Source organism: Topomyia yanbarensis, chromosome 1 (genome assembly GCF_030247195.1).
Source record: "Topomyia yanbarensis strain Yona2022 chromosome 1, ASM3024719v1, whole genome shotgun sequence".
In the NCBI taxonomy this organism is placed as follows: Eukaryota; Metazoa; Arthropoda; class Insecta; order Diptera; family Culicidae; genus Topomyia; species Topomyia yanbarensis.
The window spans coordinates 197,270,672-197,293,072 of record NC_080670.1 but is presented as its reverse complement, the minus strand read 5'-3'; the positions used below and the strand labels follow the sequence as shown (position 1 = coordinate 197,293,072).

Here is a 22,401-nt window from a genome sequence, read left to right as displayed (position 1 = left end):
ACTTAAAATTGTTTTCCCAGTTTAACCAGTCAGAATATCTATCCTACCCTATGTATTTAAAACACAGTTCTAATTGCGTTTTAAGGTATACAACAAATACGGTTAGGTTACTAATTTAAATTTTAAAATAAATCTGTTTTAAATTATGAAACAAACCGCTGTACTGAAGATATAATTATGTCTTATGTCAGTCCTATTATCACATGAAACACCTATATAACATAAAACGCTGCAGAATTGGTTTTATAATACAATGTTTACACTACAGAGTTATAACACGTTTTAATAATTAGCAACAAGAAAAATGTCACCAAGATAGCATAAAAACCCGTTTTAACGTTGCATAACAATGTAATTTATCAAATAATTTCATTTTTCCACCACTAATCGATCAAGAAATACTTAAACTTAAGATTATTTACTTAAGTTCATTAGTACATTATTGAAAATTTAAATGGAAAATGAAATATCATATTTCATGGAAAATCTGTATATTTCCGTTGGCGGGCGTGGGCTTCCTCATCACAGCTCTCAATATGGAACTTTTTTTTGAATATATTTTCTGGACAGACCAACCTATTTTTACTAGATGGATCAGCCAAATAATGCCAATCACCTAGTGAGATACTTGATTAATTAATAGATTACAGTTAAAAGACCTTCAATAAATTATGTTTTAATGGGGAGGGTATATAGCAAATTGTAACATATGAAAACAGGCGAGTGAACAAGAACGTGTGTCGATATGTGTGATAGATAAAATTCATTTGCACGCTCTTGAAAAAAGCTATATTTTTAATGTCACCGTGGTCGTGTCCTGTACACAACCCTTTAATTTTTTTCTTCTTATTTTCGTAATGCTACTCCACACACTCCAGCCGATTGCCAAATACAAGTCAGCGCAAAAGTGCTACCAAATGGACATACTTACATGTTTGAATAGTCAATTAATGGCAGCTGGACGCACCGTTGATTGTTATGTACTATGTTGGACTGGAAATGTGCTTCATTTTAAGGCTCCGGACTCGTACCGAACGTGGAATCTGGTTTATGGCTTGATTATCCGAACTCGATCATTTACGTTGCCGATCAGGTTTGAAATTGTTATTTAGCATTCGAACTATTTGTCTGAAATGTTTTAAGGATTGAAATCAGCACGGAGTATGACGCCTTTTAGTCCTTTTGTGACATTATATCAGACGTTTAAAATACGCTTACTGAGATCTCCCCGTTTGAATTGAAGTTATTTGTTTATTCCCAACATCGCCGTGTGAACGATTTGTTTTCCTCCAAATTAAAACGTCAACATGGGTCAATTTCCAACCAGCTGGACAAATTTTTGGTTGATTTTTATATGCAGTACGAATCAACGACAATCATCGAATTACTAACACCGCGCTCTTTCTCCTTCCAGGGATCCGACCCGCGGGCTGCCACCTGCCGTGGGAAGCTCCAGAGCCGCCGCTGTAAGCTGAACCAGGAAATCAACAAGGAGCTGAGGCTGCGGGCCGGTGCGGAGAACCTGTTCAAGGCGACCACCAACAAAAAGTTGAAGGACACGGTCGCGCTGGAACTGAGCTTCGTAAATTCCAACCTGCAGCTGCTGAAGGAACAGCTCTCCGAGCTGAACTCGTCGATGGAGATTTATCAGGGCGAAGGGTGAGTTTTGTTTTGTTATTTCAATTCTGATCGTCCCATCGGACAGGTTTATCATTTTTTTTCGAAGGTTGCACACGTCTGTAGGTTCAAATCATTGAGAAAATTTAATTGAATCTATATTGGTAGTAACTAGATCCCATGCAAGATTTTGTCAGAATACGATGTAGGGATGATGACAGCTGCAATGAAATTCAAGTGTATTATTGTTAGTTGTCATAACGAATTGGATGTTGAAGCGATACTTACTAGCTGTATTTTAAACGCTTTGGCTTAAATGTTATTTCATGATTCACTAGACGATTAGCTTCTAAATTACGCCACGTGGGTAAAAATAAGCACAACTGTCAAACGTGTGTGGCAAATTCCCTCGTGTATTTATCATTGTTGTTCTGAAATTGATCACCAAGAGCTGTGAGATTACCTGCTGGCACATGCTACTAGAAATGAGAAAACGTGATCGAATTGTTTACCATACCTCGATCGCTAGTGGAATCAGTCAGGTAGAACCTCTCTCTTTCTGACAGACAGAAGCTTCGCTTTCGCAACAAATCAACACATCACAAGCACACACTGATTACGGTCGTTTGCATTCGTCCGTCAGCCATCCCTCTAATAATGGAATTTACATACATCAGAAATAACAAAACATGCATCAAGTCACGATCATTTTACGATCGGGCCCGTTTTCCCGTTGAACATTTAGATTGATGATGGAAGCATCTGTGGCGCTGCAGAAAATAGTCGTGCTTCTACGTACAACAGAGATGATTATTACACTTTCCACGTGACTTCTCGTCTTCTTCATCTCAATCTACGGGCTTGGCAAATGGGCCCAGTGCTAGGCTAGTAGTTATGAAGGGAGATTACTTATTATTATATCTTAGTTTCCCTCATCCGTTATAACATTACCTCATTCGTGTTTGTTCGAGGTGCCTGCGGGGGGGCTTGAATCAAATCATCTTTTGTCAATCAAACAAGTAAACAAACAATTTCCCATGACTCATCGTGGATGGTTTCCTTTCACTGTAGTGTTAAAAGAGGCAAGTTTCCGGATATTTTCCGTTTGTATGCTCAACGAAACTTGACTACGATTAATCTGTTTGTTTTTGAAATTATATAAAGAAATAAATGATTTTACACTGCTTTATTTCCCATGAAGTTCCATGCCGACATGACCGGGAACTCTAGTGAAATAGGAGAACTCGCTTTTCTTGCATCTGAACCATATACTAAAAATTAAGTATATTCATGGACCGCGCGCGATCATTCAAGAACACGCGAGCATGCGAATGGCCACGCGCTTATTAAAAATTATATATACTCGAAGTTACATACACGCTAGTACACGCAACAAAAACGTTAACATACAAACGCTCGAGTCCTTCGCGATCATCCACGGATACCAACGCCCGCGATCTCGCAAACAGGGAAGCACCCCGGTGAACGGTTTAGCATTTTAAATTCACAAACGCGGTCTCAAGAATAAATCTCGAAATGCCCGTGTTCGTGCGATCCTGAATCGGTTACGTTCGGAAGCGAGGGACAAGCACTAAATCTTCAATACGACGCAGTACCAAAACTAGTACTTAATTATTTAAAAAAGTTAGTGTCAATTTCATTGTACTTTAATTACAGGCAAGATTTGAAATACAGCGCCTTCGTACTTGAAATGCACGAAATATTTTAATTACCGCCAATATGTACTTTAAATACTTTAAGCACTCACACATTGACATGAATACCTTATTAAGTACAACAGAAGTAGTTTTGAATACTTTCATTATTTACTTCAATTATATTCAAAATTCGTGGGTATTTTCAATACGACGCACTCAAACCTGCTACGGCTTGCCTCTCGTCCGAAAGTCTCTATACTCGGCCCTAGTAGCACAGGTCCAATGTTTTCAAGTGGACCAAACAAATATATGACGCTCGTATCCACTAAACAACACGTTCCATGGCGACATAAAAATCGAATTTATACACGCGAGACAAACACGTTAACATACAAATGCTTGAGCCCTTCGCGATCATCCACGCAACCTACAGCCGCGTTCTCGCAGACATGATAACATCCCGGTGATAATATGAACATCTCAGCACTTATAAACATTCAAACACGGTCTCAAGCGTCAACCTACAGTCTGAAGCGCTCGCGTTATCGTGAATTGTTCACTTCCGGATGTCTCTATCCTCGATGCATTCAATTGGATCAATTAAAGAAAGCTCTCATATCCACTGGAAAAAAGCTCTCATATCCACTGGACAACGACATGACCGGGAACTCTAGTGGTTTGGATGAACTGACTTCTAGCAACTGAACCGCGCGCCGAAAATAGTATCAGATTCGTGATCATCCAACAATACACGCGTATATGCGAAAGGCACACGGTTATGAAATAGAATTTATACACGCGAAGTTACATACACGTGTAACCCGTCCGTGTAACAATTTAGCACTGGCTGGAAATATACCCTTTTTGCGTATACACTCCGTAGAGTGTATTGTTTACGTAATGTTATGCTCACCGCTGTTTTGTACCGTTCACCGTTCATTTTTATATAGTTTCGCGTTTGTGAACGGTTTTGTTTGTGCAGATAGGTGTAGTAATTTTTGTTTGACAATTGTAAATAATTAACATAGGGCTTAGATAGACCACCGCTCTCCTACTGCTGAAATAAGTGTACTGGCTATGCTGCGCATAGGTGATGAGAGCTATGCGGCGGTATGGGTTTTTTTTTTGGTGTTGATGTTTTCGGTCGAGGTGGAAGGCGGCCAAGAACAGACGTTCGAAATTATTTCCTTTTTTCGGGACAGTTTTCCGCCACCGTTATAGAAGTGCAGTGCGCGCGTGCGACGGCAAGTTAAATCCATCAGTGTACCGGTTTGTGGTCCAGTTCGGCTAAACAAAAAGGACCCAGGTAACACCAGTGCCGTTCTCACTGTGGAGGATCAGCCGAACGAGCCTAGCTCTCCTCCACAGGTAATCGTAAAGGAGAACGAAGCAGGGCGGACAAAGGTTTCCCCTGAAGTAGGTTACTGCGGAACCTACCTGGTCCATTCGCGGGAAGTGAGTGGACCCGGCGATTATTCGCTCCGTTGCTAGGGAGGTTCCAACAAAAGTGCAAAGCTCACCTCCCTAGCTAATTATCTAGGACCGCTGCCGGAGCAGGCCTCTAAAATCGGGACAACTTGGCCGTTGTGTTCCCGGCCGGTCGAACGCAGCAGAGACCAACCGCCATTCCGCCAACGACAGCAGAGCATCCAGCATCAGCAGCAAAGGAGAATCGGAAAATATAAAGTAAATTTAATTTATTTGTTGTGTCCCTTTTTGTTTGTTGTGTAACGAAAATCCGAAATTCCGGTAGAAGCACCTACGCCGCCCTGAAAAGAAGGGTCCGCCGGGCAAACAACAACCCTAGCAGTGGGCAAACTCTTACTTACACACGTCAACACACGCGACATACAAACGCACACGCGACTGAACACGTTAACGGACAAATGCTCGAGCTCTTCGCGGTGATACACGCGCTCGCGAAATCTCTACACCCGTACATATCTAAACCGTGCAATAAATATCACATTTCGAATCACAGTCTGCCGCAATTGGCCTTAAGCAATATTTTAGTGTGGGTGACATGACCCGTCTCGTTTGCAATTGTAGTGAGTGATTCTGACGGGGAGCCCTTCCGAGAATCTAGCTCTACAGCTCCAGTAGGACAACTCTCAAAAAAAATCAATCGTACATTACTCAGAATACTCAGGATTTTTATTACTTTGTAAACCTAGAAGCTTGTTTCTGCACTGCCAACATCGCTAGCCGCATAAAGTCAACTGTCATGAATTATTCAGCAGGGCACAAAAAAGCAAGAAAACCAAAAAAATGGGAAGCTAGTTGTTTCGTCTTGTCTGCCTGTCGTCGAGGATTGCATCCGGTTCGGTGGTGTTCCGACGATTCAAGCCGTTGATTCGCTACTCGGAATAGGCTCCGACGGTGGATCTTTCCTACTCTGACGAAGAGTTCCCCGCAGTGGAATATTTTCCGAAACCGATGTTACCCTAACAAGTACCGAGGTTGGTCCAGCGAATCTAGGTGAAGTGTGATTGTCAGTTCACAGGCACCCCGACGACCATTTGTCGGAGCTACCGCACGATCTGCTCGAACTTTTTTTTCCCGACGTCCAAAATTCTCATGAACCAGTTATCTCGATGCTGGTCGATCAGGAGCCGAGATCAGTCATGCTACTCCGGATGGAGGATGATATCTGGTACTCTGGTGCCGCGATGATCTATCGCTGACGATACGTGATGCACAGTGTAGTCCCCAGCGGTAGATTTAGTCTACACCGATCCCGCTCGATGATCCCCGTATCTCTCTTCAGTACACTGACTTGTTGAGTGCCATGATCGGTCTGATGTGATTAAGATGTGACTTCGGGTTCATCGGTGACCTGAACGTATGTGCTGTTCACCGCGTCGCATTTTTTTTTTTCGTCCGCCTACATTCTTTTAATAATATGGTTCATGTTGACGTCACCACTGACGGTGGACCTCATTTCGCTTCGCTCGTTTTCGAATCACGGGCATTCGAAGACAACTTGCTGAGGTGTTTCCTCTGCATCACCCCACGCGATGTATAACGACGATCTTGCGTGGCCGAACCTGTTCAGATATTTCTTAAAACAGCCATGACCAGACACGAACTGCGTCATGTAGAAGTCCACTCGGCCGTGCGCTATGTTCACCCACATCGACAGGCATGGAATTAGTCGATGGGTCTACCGTTTACAGCGTCACCCCGCTGATGTTGCAACTTGCTTAAGGTATCAGCTCGGGCTCGTTTAGGGACTCCTCATGTACCTATCTTTCTTGAGTAGAAGATTTTTGGTAATCGTTTCAGCTGACTAGATAGTTATGATACGGACTAGACACCCGTATGGCCATCAGACTGCACGTGCGTTTCAGCCGAGATCATGTCCCCTTCGTCTGCTGCGCCATCATTCACGCAAGTTCCGCGTATCGGAGCACCGATGTGGAGATAATCTATCTATCGCCACTCTCAGTTGTCTGACTTCTCGCTTTAAGTCGATGCTACACTTTCCGACCGAAACTCTCGCCTTTCGATTGCTTATCGCCCACAAGCTTCCACAGCAACTGTCGGATCCATGGCCAGTACTTCTACTTCCTCCAGTAATTCGCGACCACAAGAAGCACCACGTTGTCCGCAAAACCGACAACCTTCAAGCCTCTGGGAAGGTGCAGCAATACTCTTTCGTACACAGAATTCCGAAGGTTCGGACCGGGTATGGAACCCTGCGGAAAGCCCGCTGTTACGGTAACACTTTGTTCCGGTGTCAGTTTTGTAGATCAGTATCCGGTTCTGTCTTACAGAGCTACTCGGAAACTCTCAATCTGTACAACGAATCGGCGAATGCACTGTAGAATGCATTTTTTTACGTCCACTGTAACCATTTCGACTCTTCTCTTTCGTTTTGCCACAGTATTTATAGTTCAGTATTCGCAGTAGATCTACCTTTCCGGCAGCCGAACTACATATTGGATAGGGCATTCTCTCGCTCCGTGTACGTTGTAGGTCTGTCAAGGATTACTTCTGCAAGCACTTTGCCAATTGTATTCAACAGGCATACCGGCCTGTATGTTGAAGGATCGCCAGTCGGCTTGCCTGGCGTTGGCGATAACACCAACTTTTGTTGCTTCCAGCTGTCGGGGAAGCTACCATCGACGATACGCTTGTACAATGCGGTCATAAACATGTCCGGGTTAATTAGGGTAGATGTTTTCACAGCCACGCTGAAGATGCCTATGGTTCTCAAGGCTCTTGCCACCGCTATCAGCTCCTCGTTGGTTATTCCAGCTTCTTCTTCATGATCATCTTGAGCCCCGTACGATGTGAGCGACCAGGCTGTCGCTGCTCCCCCTTGGGTTGATTAGGCGACTACCGAATTTGGCTCCGAGTTGATAGATACATCACACTTAGACTCCGATACAGATTACCGCAGCAAGTGTTGTGCTGTGTCGGCACTGAGTTTGATTATTAAGGTTGATTTGCGTTAGCTCTACTGTGACTTCGTTGCAGTCGACTGTTTGAAGGCCGGACATCGTGGGCGGCCTCCTGTAATGTGACTCCTTATTCGTTTGCACAGATCAGACTATCGCAGTCTGTTGAAAGTCTTGCCTTGTGGCTTCCTTCTCCGCACCTTCCGCATAATTCGTTCCTGTCAGCTTCATTTGCAGTTTCACCAAAGCACTTTCTTGGCACTTAAAGGACGCTTCCGCTAGCTGACCAGCTTACTTTGATCTTTCCGGTTTTAGTGCCTTGTTAACTAACCTAACCGAAACCACATGCTTGCCGAGAGATCGCTTCCTCGTGCGGAGCGTCCTCAGCACTTCTCCAAACTAGCACTAGTCTTTCCGTGCTTCTTTTAGCTCTTCTTCCGAAAATACTTCATCCAAATCCTTGCATTGAATGATTGCCTACGAGCACACGGTTTTCACTTCCATTGCGTCACTCATGACTTTCTCGGTCTGCGCTGCAGTACCTTGGGTTTTGCATACGGTACCTTCTCGTACGAGTCATCGTTAGCTTTGACTATGACTGCGCTTACCTTTAAGAGTTTTCGCTTTACGGATCAATTTTTTTGACTGGGTGTTTTGCCCACGTTGGTGGCTGCTTCGTTTGCCAAGCGTGCCACGGTTCCGGGAGCCTCCTTGTGTTTCTCGGAACCTTCTGATCCCACATCACCTGGTGAAGCTCTCGATCTCTTCGGTGTAGAGTAGGACACAATTTCCATCCCCTGGAGTTTATCTTTTGACTCGCAAATTTTCCTCACTCACATCCATTCCTGTAAGGATTTCTTCACCACTTGGGTTCCAATTTTTATCTGCCCGGCAGACCCTTATTGATAGAGCGGCCTGGACGGTGCTTCCACCAAGAATTTTCGGATTTTCGTGAAACTACAAACAAATAAATATTAATTTTGCTAGCTTCATTCTCCACTACACCTCTCCTCAGCTATACTGTGCGTTGCTGGATTTCGTCAATCTGTTGCTGCTACTGTTGGCGGTTTCTTTCGACCGGCCGCGCTTTCCTTCGCGGTGGCTATTCGCTACTGGTGGCAAAATAACGCCAGATCGTCTACTCGCCGTAAACGGTACCGAAAGTCACCGCAGTGATCTTACCAGAGGAAACCTTTGTCTGCCCTGCTTCATTCTGTTAGGCAAACAACAGCAAGGCTCGTTCGACTGATCTTCCACAGTAAGAACAACCGGTATCTCCATTCCTTGGTATTTAGCCGGGGCATTGAAAACACTTCTTGTCGTTCAGCTAACCCCAAATGACAACGATGCAATAACAAATACACTCTACGGACGTGTATATCAACAATAGGTATATTTCCACCCAGTGCTAAATTGTTACCCTGATGGGTTACAGATGCAAGTAAATCGCCAGTAAATGCTATATCACTTTAATTAGTGGTGCGGTATTGAAATCAATGTTTCCATCTTGAAAGTAGTGCACAGATCAAATTTGACCATTATAATTGTTATGTATTACCAAAGTAACCACGTTTTACAGTACCTGACTGTGGACTAGTGACTACGGACAATCCTTCTAAAGTAGGTGTAGCATAAAAAGTTCTTTCAAGTCGCATTTTGTTAGCAAACAATCTTCTCTAATAAGCACTTGGATATCGATTTTAGATGATCTCATTCAAATTCCTGACGGGGCCGTCAGTCTATAAAAAGAGGCCTCCACTCAATGGATAACAAGATGGTGTATAATTTTCAGAAAAGGAAAAAAATCCTGATCATATAGGGATGAGCTCATCCCTATAGAAACAAGTTCCTTATTCGGTAAAAGTAGCACTGAAAAAACTACGTCTTTAAAAGTTGAGCCTGAGTGATTATCCGTACATCAACAGGTGGTGATTGCTCATCACAATGATTGCTGAAAAATAAATTTAATTTGCACTGTTCGAAATTCCATCCTGAGTCATGTTGTTTTTCGAAGCAAACAAAAACATCCCTTTCAAGATAAATCACGGTGCGAACGCGTTTTGCTTCTCAGCCTTCGATGCTCAATCGTCCTTTCAAGCAGCTACAGAAAGACAGAACAAATAAGTCCCCTTAACCTCAAAAGAAGTATCGAATATTCCACCGTCACGCTGTCTTTGACCGTTGTTGGCAGCGACGACTGTGTGTGTGTGCGCCAGAAGACGTAATCAATCAATCGAAACAAGACGTCTTAAGAGTTCAGAAAAAGCAACAAAAAAAAACAAGACGCGTAATTCAAGCTGACCTACCCTCTCACCCGCGCTGACGAAACAACTCGCTCCTCACATGCGTTCCTCAACGATCCAATTGAACATTGATTTCCGTCCATCCAGTCATCCACACCACCCGACCCGGAGGGCGCGTTTGTCAATGGAATGTTTCTTCTTTGCAGCGTGTCAATTTCACACTGACAACAGCCTACTGTGCCTGGGTACAAGTTTGCAGCAGTAGTTATGTAACCGGTTCACAGGGTACAAATAGGTACAAATCATCGTTGTTTAGCTGCTGCCACCGCCGCCGCCTCCGGGGTTCCCATGGATTTGCATAGGTGTGACGCTTTTCGCATGGCACGTGAAGGTTGTTCGTTAAATTTTTAAAAGGAATTTGTTACCGAGCTGCACTAGAGAAATGTTGAAGATCAGTTCCGACCTTCAATTTCGGAACTGAGTTTTTAATTTGTTCGGGACTTTCCCGGAATATTTAATTTGGATTCATTTTCTAACCTCAAATAGAAATTTTAAACGAAACACGCTGCACCACTATCCGCCGATTTGAAAATAATTTTTCCACCTACCTCTCATTCCTTTTTCTTCCAGCCTGGATTACGTCATACCGATGATTCCGCTTGGCCTGAAGGAAACCAAAGAAGTCAGCTTTATGGAACCGTTTTCGGATTTCATCCTGGAGCACTACAGCGAAGATTCCAGCGTGTACGAGGACGCAATCGCAGATATCACCGACACGAGACAGGTTCGTTGCGTGATGGATAAAAAACTTTTATGATTTTCGGTTTGGCGTCTCCCAGAAGCATGACCTACTTTGATTGATTATGCTGAATTCGTTATTCGGGTCAGGGTTGGTTCGGTTGTAATGTCATTCTTGTATGGAGTATGTAAACATTTGACTCGGATCCGAAACCGAATTCAGCATTAGTAATTTAGGGTAAATTGGGCCACATGTGGGTATTCAATTGTAACATAAATAAATTCATATCCTTACTAACCTAATGTCCCAATGTCGGTCCCTGCTTGCCCCCGAAAGAGTCACGTTCTAATCCTAATTACTAAATTATAACGCATAAGAAGGGTCATCTTATATTGAAGAAATTAAAATTTGTTTTTTATTACTCCTTCCCCATACTATGTACAACAGGCCGCCAAAACCCCGACCCGAGACACGCAAGGCGTTGCGCTATTGTTCCGCTACTACAACCTGTTGTACTATGTCGAGAGACGATTTTTTCCGCCCGACCGAAGCCTCGGAGTTTACTTCGAGTGGTACGACTCGCTGACCGGTAAGTGACCAAACGTCTGTCTGCAATAATAATAAATCTCTCGCTTTACATGTCGCTATCTTTCCTCGGTCACACCAGGGGTACCCTCGTGTCAGCGGACGGTCGCATTCGAGAAAGCCTGCATCCTGTTCAATCTGGCTGCCATCTACACACAGATCGGGGCTAAGCAGGACCGCTCGTCGGAAAAGGGCCTGGACGCGGCGGTCGACAACTTTCTGCGGGCGGCCGGGGTGTTCAAGCACATCTACGACACGTTCACGAATGCGCCCTCGATGGATTTAAAACCACAGGTCAGTGTTTGTGTGTGTGTGTTATTTTAGGGAGGGAGCTCAGAATAATTTTGTTCTTTAATTATAGGTCCTGGAAGTGCTGGTGGCACTGATTTTGGCTCAGGCCCGCGAATGCCTGTACGAGAAACTTTTACTACAGCTAGAAGAAACGACCAATTCCGATTGTAGTGCGGTAAGTCGAGTCTCGCTGAATGTTCAAATCAGAATTAAAAACGCTTTTTTTCTAGTTCCACCGCAATCTCTCCGGTGAGGCCACCCAGTTGTTGGTTGAATACCAGGAGATCCACCGAATAATTCAGAGTAACGAGGCGCACACCTATCTGCCCGAGTGTTGGGCTGGGCTGGTCCCACTCAAATCAGAACACTACAAAGGTACGCACCACTGAAGACCGTTCCGAGTAAGACTATTTTAAAAATCTTCTTTTTCCAGCCCTTGCCCACTACCATACAGCCAAATCGATCGATCCGGCGCTCGTTAATCTCAAAACGAGTACCCCTTCCAAAACTGGCGGCAAGCTGCTGAAGGGTCCCCCCGGTGGAGCGATCGGTGCCTTCGGAAGCCAAACACTGACCCAGTCCCGGGATACCTTCATCTTCGACGAGAGTTCCCTCGAGGGTGACCTAAATCCGGCAATGTTGAAGAAAGCGCACCTCCGCGAATCGCTTGCTAGTCACGAGGAAGCCCAGAGGCTACAGCGGATGTGCCGCGAGCTGAAGAATAAAATTTCCCTCACCAAGGTGTTGAACTATGCGCTGGAAAAGACGGCCGAAGAGTTGGAAGTTCTAGACATGGAGCTGGACGGAGCGGGGTTCCAGGATGAGGATATCGATTTGATCGATGTGACGTTGAATACTACCTCTAAATTTACGATTTCCCTTACGGGACCCGATTTCACGGCGTATAAGATTGAGGATCCGTTCCGGAAGCTGGGACCGATTGCGATATTTTCCGCGAGACGCTACTGGACGGCACCACGCTGCATACGGCTGCAGAAGGGTAACTCGATGGCGATGACCGGCGGTGGTACGCTGGATCGGCGTCGTTATGGTGGTGGAAGCAGTAGCGGGGGAAGCAGCATTGGCCGAAGTGACGGCAGTCGGGAAAAGTGTCAATGCAATAAAACAAACTACTACAAAGATGTGCGATCGTGTGACGTGTGCTTTAAGAATGTTTGCAACGCATCTGAGTCGGAGTTCCGTTCGAGTCAAAACGGTCATCACAATGTCGTCACACGGTCGAATGTGGCTGCGACGGCTGGCACCCTGAATGGGCTTCAGCCCGGCAGCCAGGATGGTAGCGACTGTGGTGGGGTTGACAGTTTTGAAAGCTTCGGATTTCATATACGAGGCGATGCGCCGGTTATGATTTCGACGGTGGAGATCAATTCGTTGGCTGATGTGAGTATTGTCTAGTTTTGTCTTTTGCTCAGTCAATCTGATTTATTTTTCTTCCAACAGCTCGGTGGCATCAAGGAGGGTGATTTCATTGTGGAACTGTGCGGAATTGACGTCAAATGGTACACGCATCAGCAGGTTTTGAAGCTGATCAAAAACTGCTCCAACAGTTTGGACCTCAAAGTGATCACTCCGATGGATCGCAATTACCTGAAGGTAGGCAATTTGCCATTACCGAACCGACTGTCATTGTTCTAATTCTTCCGTTCTCTTCCGACAGCCAATGTCCTCCACCCATTCCAAGGGATCGATTTCGACACTGTCCGGCAGCTCGTCCGGCGTTTCATCCGGGGCACCGAGCCCGACCGGTACGACCACCAAGAACAGCAAACCCCGGTCGAAGCTGGGTAAGAATCGGTTGAGCAGTTTCACCTCCGGCAGCTGGAATCCGTTCCGCCGGACGCAAAGTTTGGGCAAAATTTTCTAATTTACTTCTAGATCGAGAATGGCTCGGAAGAAAATTTGATGATGGAAAGCAAGCCTTAGCTGTCTTATCGTATCGTTTAAGATCTACGTTCTAATCTAATCACAAAACTTTAGAAGTGTAAAAAAAAAACGGATGCCATTAACCATGCTTCACCGATTCATCGGTGGGTGTGCAGTAGAAATCAAGTGTACTTAATTTATAGTGTTTTTTCAACCTTTAGTCTTTTATTCGTGTGAATATTTATTATTTTAACCTCAGATAAAGATGGTCGATTAACTTGGTAGAAACTAGAACCTACATTATTTAGGAAAGGTCGAACACAGAGTGAAGGGTAAAGCTCAAAAAACGATCGAGTTTAGTTATTTACGTGTAAAAAGATGAATAAGATTGTACATTTCACATCTTTTTGTTTAAAGAATATTTTTAAATTGCATAACAAACAAAGGCGAATATGCTCACAGGAAAAACATGAAAAACGCCTACGCCTAAACTTAGAGGAACTGAGTATTTTTCTTCCATATTTTCGCGGTTATAATTTAAATGACATAACCTAAAAATCAACTATTTCGAAACAAGCCCGAAACTGAACCGTTACAGAAATAAATGTTGTTTTCAAATAATCTGTTTGATTTCTTCTATCCGATCTTGTCCAATGACCAAAGTTCACAGTTTTCTGTGTAGAGAACCTTGGTGATAACGTGTTGGCATGTTTGTTTAACCATGCCTCTTTGGAGCCTTCATCGTTGACCGACGGTTTGCAGTATGCGTTTCTAAGCTCCAGGAAGTGTAGATGATAATCCGAGCTCATTAGTCCATGGGCCCTATTCTCACAGTCACGTCACTTGGTGACTAGAAGGAAATTTCCTTCTAGTCACTAGGTGACGTGACTGTGAGAATAGGGCCCCATGTTTTTATTTTGATGCGGTCGTACAGACCGGCGTCCTTTGGAAAGAGGAGTACCTCCTCCCGAACCGGGTCGGTGGATGGATGTCCCGTATCGACCCCGTCAGGTTGTACTGACCCGTAGGTCCTCCAGCTCCCGACAGTTTCGCAGGAGGTGCGTGACGTTGAACCGACTGTTGTAACGGACCCGCTGGAGCCAGTATGTGCATGGGTCACTCGGACGTGTCCCACGCGGAGTCGGAAGAGTATTGCTGTTCCCTCTGGCTATCTCGATCGGTCCAGATGTTGTTTCGCTCCTCGCTTTTTTGGGTGGTTGGTAAAAAATTCATGCTGACGATGGTCCATGGTCTCCCGGAGAGAGCTAATCAGTCGGCGTCTCGGTGAGTCTCGCTGGCCTAGGTCTGTTAGCCATTAACACTGAAATGGTGGCAGTTTCCACCGAGAAAGCTAAAACGAAGGGGGATAGTCCGAAGGAGAAACCGCTCCCCCATCCACTTTGGAGCCGTCGGTGAAGACTTCGGTGTGCTGCGGGTATCTTCGGTGGGCTAACTGTCTAAGGTACTTCCCCAGTGTGATGCTCGGGTGGTCGCCGAGCAAGGCTGTCGCCAGTGTTGGGTACGGAGTTGTGCCAGGCCCATGGTCTCACGGTGGGATGGCATTGTTGAGTAACTCCAGGTGTAAGTTGGTTGCAGGAGTGAGAAGGGAGCATCCATCGCCCGAGGTCTTCTCCAGGAAGCGCGGTGCCCGTCTGAAAGCCACCCTGACTGCTTTCCAGTGACAGGGTAGTATTCCGGTCTCCACACAGACACGGCTTCGGCCGGAGTACTCGGTAGTAGTTCGGAGGCTGACCGCACCGCCCTAAGATGTCGGAAAGTCCTCCAAGGTTCCGACAAGTCAGCTCAATCCCGTACAAATATCTGCTGTGGAACTGTGGAAAAATACAGTCACAGTTGGTCACTGCGGTGCTCCGTTGGTCTCGCGGAATTCATTGGGGAGGGTGCTGTCTATGCAGACCCGGAAACGTCGATTTGTTAGGAAATTTTTGACAGACGCGCCGATATTCCCCTGTATGCCTCATCGTTTTAGTTGATGTAGAACGCCTCTGTGACGCTTTTACCACGTCAAGCATGGATATGTCAGCAGGGAGGTTTTCGGATCTTGCTTTGTCCAATATTTCTCCGAACGAGCTTATGTCGAGTAGTTTCTCGTCTTCGTAATCAGTCGCCGGTTGACCATCCTCTCCAGTGTCCTAGCGGTGCATAACAGGAGGCTAATTGGCCTGAAGCCTTTCAGGGCACGTTAACCCTGGCATTCCTGGGGAATAGAGACGCCGTGGATCAATTTCCAGTCCTCGGGGAAGGATCCGCCTAACTCGGAAGAATCGAATTGAAGGAGTCTAGGAGGGCCCTTTTGCATCCGCGGGGTGGGGGGATAGGTGCCTAAGCATCGGGTAACCCACCCTGTCAGGGCCGTCGAACTGTCCTCCTGCGGTGTTCAGGGCAGCGTTGCGTTCAGCTCCGGTGAAGACTCTGTTATAGGCAGTTGTGGAGTGGCGAGTTGAAATGGCATCCTATCCTGTCCGGCAATTTCCTCAGGATCGGTGATGGTGGTGTCGTTGACCACTCGGGAGTAGCCATTTTGTCGGCATTTGTCACAGAGCGCGTTGTCCGAGTAGGTGCCGTCCACAACATTCGTTTAACTTCGGTTTCCTTAACCGCTTGGATTGTTTTCCTTGCGGTATTCCAGAGCGTCCTGAAGTTATCCGGTTGTTGGTCTCGAGGGGGGATGATTGGGCGGTGTGTTTTGCAAGGTACGGATCGAGCATTGATGGCGGCAGCGACTTCCCGATTCCATCAGTGTACGGCACGGTGTAGTGATGCTTTGTTCCGCCGCATTAAAGATCATTTCCAAGAGTTTTACCGATGAGTACGTGCGGTTTCGATTGAGATGGGACTGTATGGCGGCATCGTCCCAGTCGGCACTATCGTACAGCCAGCGGCTGTGTCGGGTGGTTTTGGTGGAAGGTGGTTTTAGCTCGAAGGGGAAGTTGTCACTCCCGACGGTGGCATTGGCCGTGGACCAACTGCATATCACAGCGATGAAACTAGGCGCAAAGGTGGTGTCGAGAGCGGAGACGGCGTTGCCGCGGATAGACGTGCTGCCGCCGTCGTTGAGTATCACGGCGTCAATTTCCTCGATGAGTCCGACGATCTCGTTGCCTCGCTGACTACACTTGTTTGAACCTGGTTGATCAGACTGGTTATTTGGTTTCGTATTTTAGGTGGCTCCACGTGGAACGTAAACGCATACGATGGAGCAGCTAATGGGGGTCAAAATTCTTCTGGGAACCGCGACCAGTTAGGAGGTACCAGGAGGTACGCCGATAGGAGTTCCACCTTCATACCCAGGCCGATGGTTTCGTGATTGTTGTCGGCTCTCGCCATCTCCCACTCGTATTGGTTCCCGAACCATGGGGAGAAGTCGGTGCTGGTATGTAGGTGGTTTTACTGGATTGCGAGGCAGAGTGGCTCAAGAGTTGTTAGTCGGGCTATCTGGAATGGATTGGGAGCCGTCCGACTGGTCGAGTTGGGCTTGCTGCACCAGTAACCGAAGGCTCATCGGCGGAGACCGGTACATCCGCGGATAGGGCCAGTATAAGGCATTTCTCCTGGAACATACCGTATTATGTTAGACGTTTTGCTGTTGCTGGGTGGGTTGATGTTGTCGTCATTGTTGGGTGGACTGGCGTGCTGCTCTTCCGGTGACCGTGGAGGGTATGACAAGGGGTACTGTCGCTTAACGTAGTGATCTTGTCGGTACTGGGTGCTGTAGGGAGTGGGGAATATTTTATCGCTTCCGAGACCAGTTGGTCTGTGGTCTGTGTCGACAGCGGTTGCTTTCCCTGTTAGGGGATAAGAAGGCCATTCTCGTGTACAGATTGGTATAGGGGGACTTGCCGGGAACGCGGACGAGGCCGATGCAGGGGAGGGTGCCTTTTCCCTAAAGCTCAATCGCCTGTTCTCTTTGGTTCCGGTGTGTAATTCGTCGGCTGTGGTGTGTTGGTCGGTTGTCTCATTCCTTTGTGGTGGTTTTCGAGCTGCGGGGATTAAGTGCAGTCTAGCGCTGTGACCCGTTGAGTGGAGAGGAACCCGTGGCGACCAGGGTGACCGCCGTGTTTGTCTAGGCTGTTTTGAGTGGGTGGTAGGCAGTTGAATTGGTATTGTTGGAAGAATGCGGCATACCTATCATGGGAGTTTCCAATGGCCCCAAATCGACAGCCACCGGAGACTCGCCAGGGCGCGGGCAGTACTTCCCCAATCGGTGCCGGTGTACAGCCTGCTTTCGTAACGGCTTGATTGTTTTCGGGGTTATCCAGTTTTAGTGAGGCACTTGTGGGGTAGCTAGTTTGGTAGAGAATTCGACGGAGAGGTTTTCCCGTAGCATTTTAAACTCAAAGAAGACTTCCTGAAGTAGTGCAATTTCATTACGAAGCTCCTTGTTCTGGATTTTTAGGGTTTGGCTATGGTGGGATCTTTTTGATTCGGCTTTTTTGGACTTGGACCTTCAGCTGGGCGGTTTCGTCGCGGAACAGCTGGAAGGTCCGGTCCTCAGTGTCGGTTTAGGCGTTCTTCCACCGTCCCACCGTGTATGTCCGGGTGGGTGCCCTGGGATTGACAAGAGCGTATGCTTCAGGGAAGGCTAGGTCCCTATCCGTTTTGATTCGGACGATTTCTTTTACGAACGTGGGGCAGTTATAACCTCTGGCAGAGTGATTCCTCTTGCAGTTGACACTTGTTCTCGACTCTTTACACTGGTTTTTTCGTGATACTTCATTTTCCCGGCCACAGTTAAGGCAAGTCTCTTGCCGTTTTGCTATTTTCGCCACCGTGTCCATACCTACCGCACCGGTAGCAATGCATCGGTGAGGGGTTGTGCTTCCTTACTACGATCCTTATCATTCTCATGTAGATGAATTTCGGAAGATGGAAACCGGAGAAGCGGAATGATAGAATGCCGGTAAACTGCTTGGTTATGTGCCTTGATATTTAAGCCCTTCGCGAATCGTTTTGTGAAGGTGTGGGTGGTGGTCGTCAATCTTGGAACCGTTGGCAAGCTAGGTAATACTTTGTCGTAGACCCTTCTGGATGACGTCCGCAGCAAATATCACGATCTTATTTGGGTCTTCACCAATGGCGTTTTTGAGGGTCAGGAAAATCAAGTGGCATTTCAGTTGTCAGATAACGCTACGGATCGGCGGTGACAGCTATGCGGCGAGGCGGTTGGTGTTTGTTTTGGTCGTGCAGAAGGCGGCCATCGTAAGTGTTTCTGGTGCTGGATCGCCGTCGGGGGAAGCTAATCGACAAGGAGTTTTCGCTTCCCCAGCTAACCGCAAAGGATCCAGACGCACCAATCCGCCCTCGCTGGGAAGGATGAGCCGAACGAGCTTTGCTCTCCTTCCCAGCTAATAGCCAAGGAGGGCGAAGCAGGGTGGACAGTGGCTCCCCCTGGGAAAAACACTGCGGTGTCTTCCGGGATTCTTTGCGGGGAGCAAAGAATCCGGTGATTCTTCACCACCGTCGCTAGGGAGGTTCCAACAAAAAAGCCCTGCTCACCTCCCTGGCTAATTGACGAGGACCGCTGCTGGAGCAGCCAACAGACCGACCAGTCCGTTGTCGTCCCGGCCGTACAGAGAAACCCGCCCGCCTGTCCGTAAGCAGTAACCAACAAGGGATCGACCCAGTGTAGTGTGCAGTGAAGGAGAGTTGGTGAAAATAAACGGTAAAGTTAAATTTTATTTGTTTGTTTACTTTCTGTGAAACGAAAATCCCAAATTCTGTAGAAGCACCTAGACCGCCCCGAAAAGAAGGGTTCGCCGGGCAAACAAGAACCCGAGTAGTGGGCAAACCCCTACTTACAATTTCTAAGCTCAAATTTACTAGTTTTAAGTCTAATAGGTGTACTATAATGTCACCGACATCAGTTTTGCTGGAGTAAACCACTTGGTTCTGCGTGTGATCGTGGATAGATGGTCGCGGATCCACTGATTCCAGAATAAGATCGACATGATCTGTGATTGAGTTCGTCAGTTCCATCTTTGTACCGGACTGTCATCGAAGTGAACCTACGACCTCAGACCGTTTACTGATCCCAACAGTAAATGGTTAGGTGTTAGCACAGGTGATTCGTCGTTATTCAGGGGAACGTCGGTCAGTGATCACGAGCTGACAATGTTTTCTACCTCGATCAACGCGTTCTGATGAACTTCGACAGTAGGTTGTCTACTGGGTTATAGTTTGCTTAAATTCAGATCCACGCTGCGGATCAGACGTTTCTAAGTGGGGCGAACACGACAAGTTGGGTTTCGATTTGAGATAAATTCGCTAGCCAGTTTTCCGAAATCAAGCTTCTCGATTCTCGGCTTGATCACTAGCTAGTTCTGCGATCGCTATAGATAGCTATAGCCAGTAGCATTGATGTCTCGAATTGCCATTACGTAAGAGTCGGTAGTCACCTATTCTCCGAGTGTCGTCCAAGCAAAACCAGAATCGGACCGAAATAATCTGCCACCATGTAGGCGAACGGGCGGCCAGATGAGAATGTGGAAGATCAGCCATCGCTGGAAGGTGCTGTTTTGCTCGATCGTTTTTGCACCTCTGGTACTCTCTCCGGATCGTATGGCAGGTGGTATTCAAACGAGGAATACGGTAGAGTTGTAGAACTTCGTTGATGATTGTGGAATGGTTTTGGTGATTGAAACGTTCGTGAATGTCGGCAATGATCAGTTGTTTGATGCGAAGGAGAGTGACGGGTTCAACAAAACCGCGTTCGGCAAACGTACAGACTTTTGTTCGATCACGAACACGAGCAACTCCATTCTCGTCTAGGAAGGCGCAATGGAACAGTGGATTGTTCCTAAACATCGTCGTCCAATCGTCTCTCGCAGAGTGATTTGTGGCTAGCACGGTGATCTCATCGATTGACATCCGACTCCGCTTGGCGGAAGAAGTAGTCCTCCGTTTTAGCTACCTCTTGTTGCACCAGCGGTCCAAAGACACGATTTTCTTATCTCGTAGAGTGCTACAAGTTGTTGATGTACCGGAAAACGAAAGCCATGCTACTCAGAAGAGTGGTCCATCTAGAATATTCTTGCGGCCTTATAACCGGATCCACAATCCTGCAATCCAAATTCTGCAATCTCAACCAGTATAACACGTCTTTAGAATCTATCCTGAAGTACCGCTTGCTAACCGTGATGGATAGTGATGCCATCTTCGTATCCGCTAATCGGACACCGTGTAAGTCCGTTTGCAGCCCGGACTTCTGGATGGACAGGAATTTCAATGGCGCAACGTTCAAAATCATCAACAGGTTCGTGATCAAACCTAATGGATCGTACACCATCATCAATATGCAGATAATTTCGCGTTTGGTCCGCCGGAGAGCAGATTTTCATCGTAACGGGAGGATATTTTGAAAGTGAATCGCCATGACCGTAGCGGAGTTCCAGTTTCAAACCGAGCTTGCTCGCGAAACTTTTTGGCTTCCTGTGTGAGCTTCACTGTGTTTTCTTCTGTATCAGTGCTAACGAGCATATAATCGTTATGCTCCTGCTCGAATCGTGCTGCGTTCAGGTTCTTGACATGTTATAGTATGCGCCGAAGATCATCATCTGAACGACGTAAATTCTGGGCTTCGACTCGTTGATACCTTTTTAGAAGAAGTGCTAGCAAAGTTCGTCTTCGTCTTTCATCGGCACTTGGTGAAACATCTCCCTGATGTCCCCGCATACAGCCACTCGGAACTCTCGGAAACGGATCAGCACCGTCAACAGCGGTGTTAGCCGATCTGGACCATTCAGCAGGACACCATAGACGGTGGCAACTGCGTCCCACACTGGGCGAAACTTGCCCGGCTTATTTGGGCCCAGATAAGCTGAAATTCCATTCCGATTCCGTTCCGTTTTGACGTTGTGGATCGCAGTGGAACTTATGTTCAACCCTGTGCATATGTCTAAACCAGAGCAAAACAAATCGATCATCTCTTTTTCTCCTATCAATTTTTCTTTCGTGTGTCATCATGCGTTGCGTTACCAGTCAGAAAGAGATAAAAAACTTTGTTTACATATAGTATTAAAAGCAGCAAACGAAAATTTCAATCACATTTTAAATCTTTCTGCAATTAAAAATATATATTAGCAAAAGTTTTTCACTACAATCGGAGCATAAAAAAGTTCCGGAAGTGCTTGTGGAGTTTTGTTGTTGTTTTTCCGAATAGTAAGCTAGCGAGAGTGGATATTTTTTAACACCATGTCAACAAAAATGACAAATTGTTGATGAGCGATGTACGGTTGAAATAATGCCTGATGATAAATTCTATTCTATTGCGAACAATAAATCACCTTTGTGTATTGGTATTATGATGTGTAATTATGATGTGTAATTCGATTAATCCAAATCAGATTAGAAACTAGTGTAGGAAGATCTTGTGTAGTGTTTTAAGGAGCCAATAAGAAGATCATGTAGTGAGAAGACTTCACCCCGGAAGCTTAAACAAGGTTCCCACTGATAGTGATTCCATTGTACTGAAGATATAATACTTTTTTCATTTGTAAACTCATTCATGTCGTTTTTCATTGAAAAATACCGAGGCGGTGGATTGCCTTGGTGTTTCACTTTCTAGCAGAAGTGGGAATGAAACACGTCCAGTGGCCTGCTCTTCTGCTAGAAAGTGCAACTCGAGAGCAATCCACCGCCCCGGGGTTTTTCAATAAATTCAGTTTGATATTTGTTTCTTTTCTGTACTCTTTCAGTTGAAGGCTCTTTTGTATGGCAATACAAATTACGAAATTACAACGAGTGAAACGTGTTAGCATCTTTGATACACAGCTGCTATTTGGACCAGCGATCATGCAGTTTTGAAGGCTACACGTGGAAATGGATACCCTCGATACGAGATTTCAACGTGCCATAATGCGATTTGGAGCTGGCTGATAACTATTCGACTAAAACTATATAAGGAATAGACAAACGAATGAAATATCACCACACGCTGTTTTTACTAAAGATTATGAATGAAA

At 46.1% G+C, this 22,401-nt stretch overlaps 1 protein-coding gene and 2 long non-coding RNA genes across 9 annotated transcripts in view; 2 read left to right on the top strand and 1 right to left on the bottom strand.

The window, feature by feature from the left end:
- Nucleotides 1-14,041, top strand: part of LOC131686941 (rhophilin-2) — a 166,105-nt gene extending 152,064 nt beyond the window's left edge. For 5 of the 7 annotated variants that reach the window (XM_058970987.1, XM_058970982.1, XM_058970975.1 and 2 more), the window contains 9 exons: nt 1,415-1,659; nt 10,552-10,705; nt 11,108-11,249; nt 11,328-11,539; nt 11,607-11,711; nt 11,767-11,911; nt 11,970-12,937; nt 12,998-13,150; nt 13,215-14,041. In XM_058970987.1, coding sequence (XP_058826970.1) covers nt 1,415-1,659; nt 10,552-10,705; nt 11,108-11,249; nt 11,328-11,539; nt 11,607-11,711; nt 11,767-11,911; nt 11,970-12,937; nt 12,998-13,150; nt 13,215-13,421 — 2,331 coding nt within the window. In that variant the 3' untranslated portion in view covers nt 13,422-14,041. The other 2 variants (XM_058971004.1, XM_058971012.1) reach the window with 2 other exon arrangements.
- LOC131687072 (uncharacterized) lies at nt 1,664-2,259 on the bottom strand. Its single transcript, XR_009305195.1, has 2 exons — nt 1,906-2,259; nt 1,664-1,838 (listed from the first exon to the last, which is right to left on the bottom strand). It is a non-coding gene; the product is annotated as an uncharacterized LOC131687072 (long non-coding RNA).
- A 7,123-nt stretch (nt 14,042-21,164) lies between the features above and the next one.
- LOC131686916 (uncharacterized) lies at nt 21,165-22,366 on the top strand. Its single transcript, XR_009305192.1, has 2 exons — nt 21,165-21,879; nt 22,135-22,366. It is a non-coding gene; the product is annotated as an uncharacterized LOC131686916 (long non-coding RNA).
- Nucleotides 22,367-22,401: the final 35 nt, after the last annotated feature.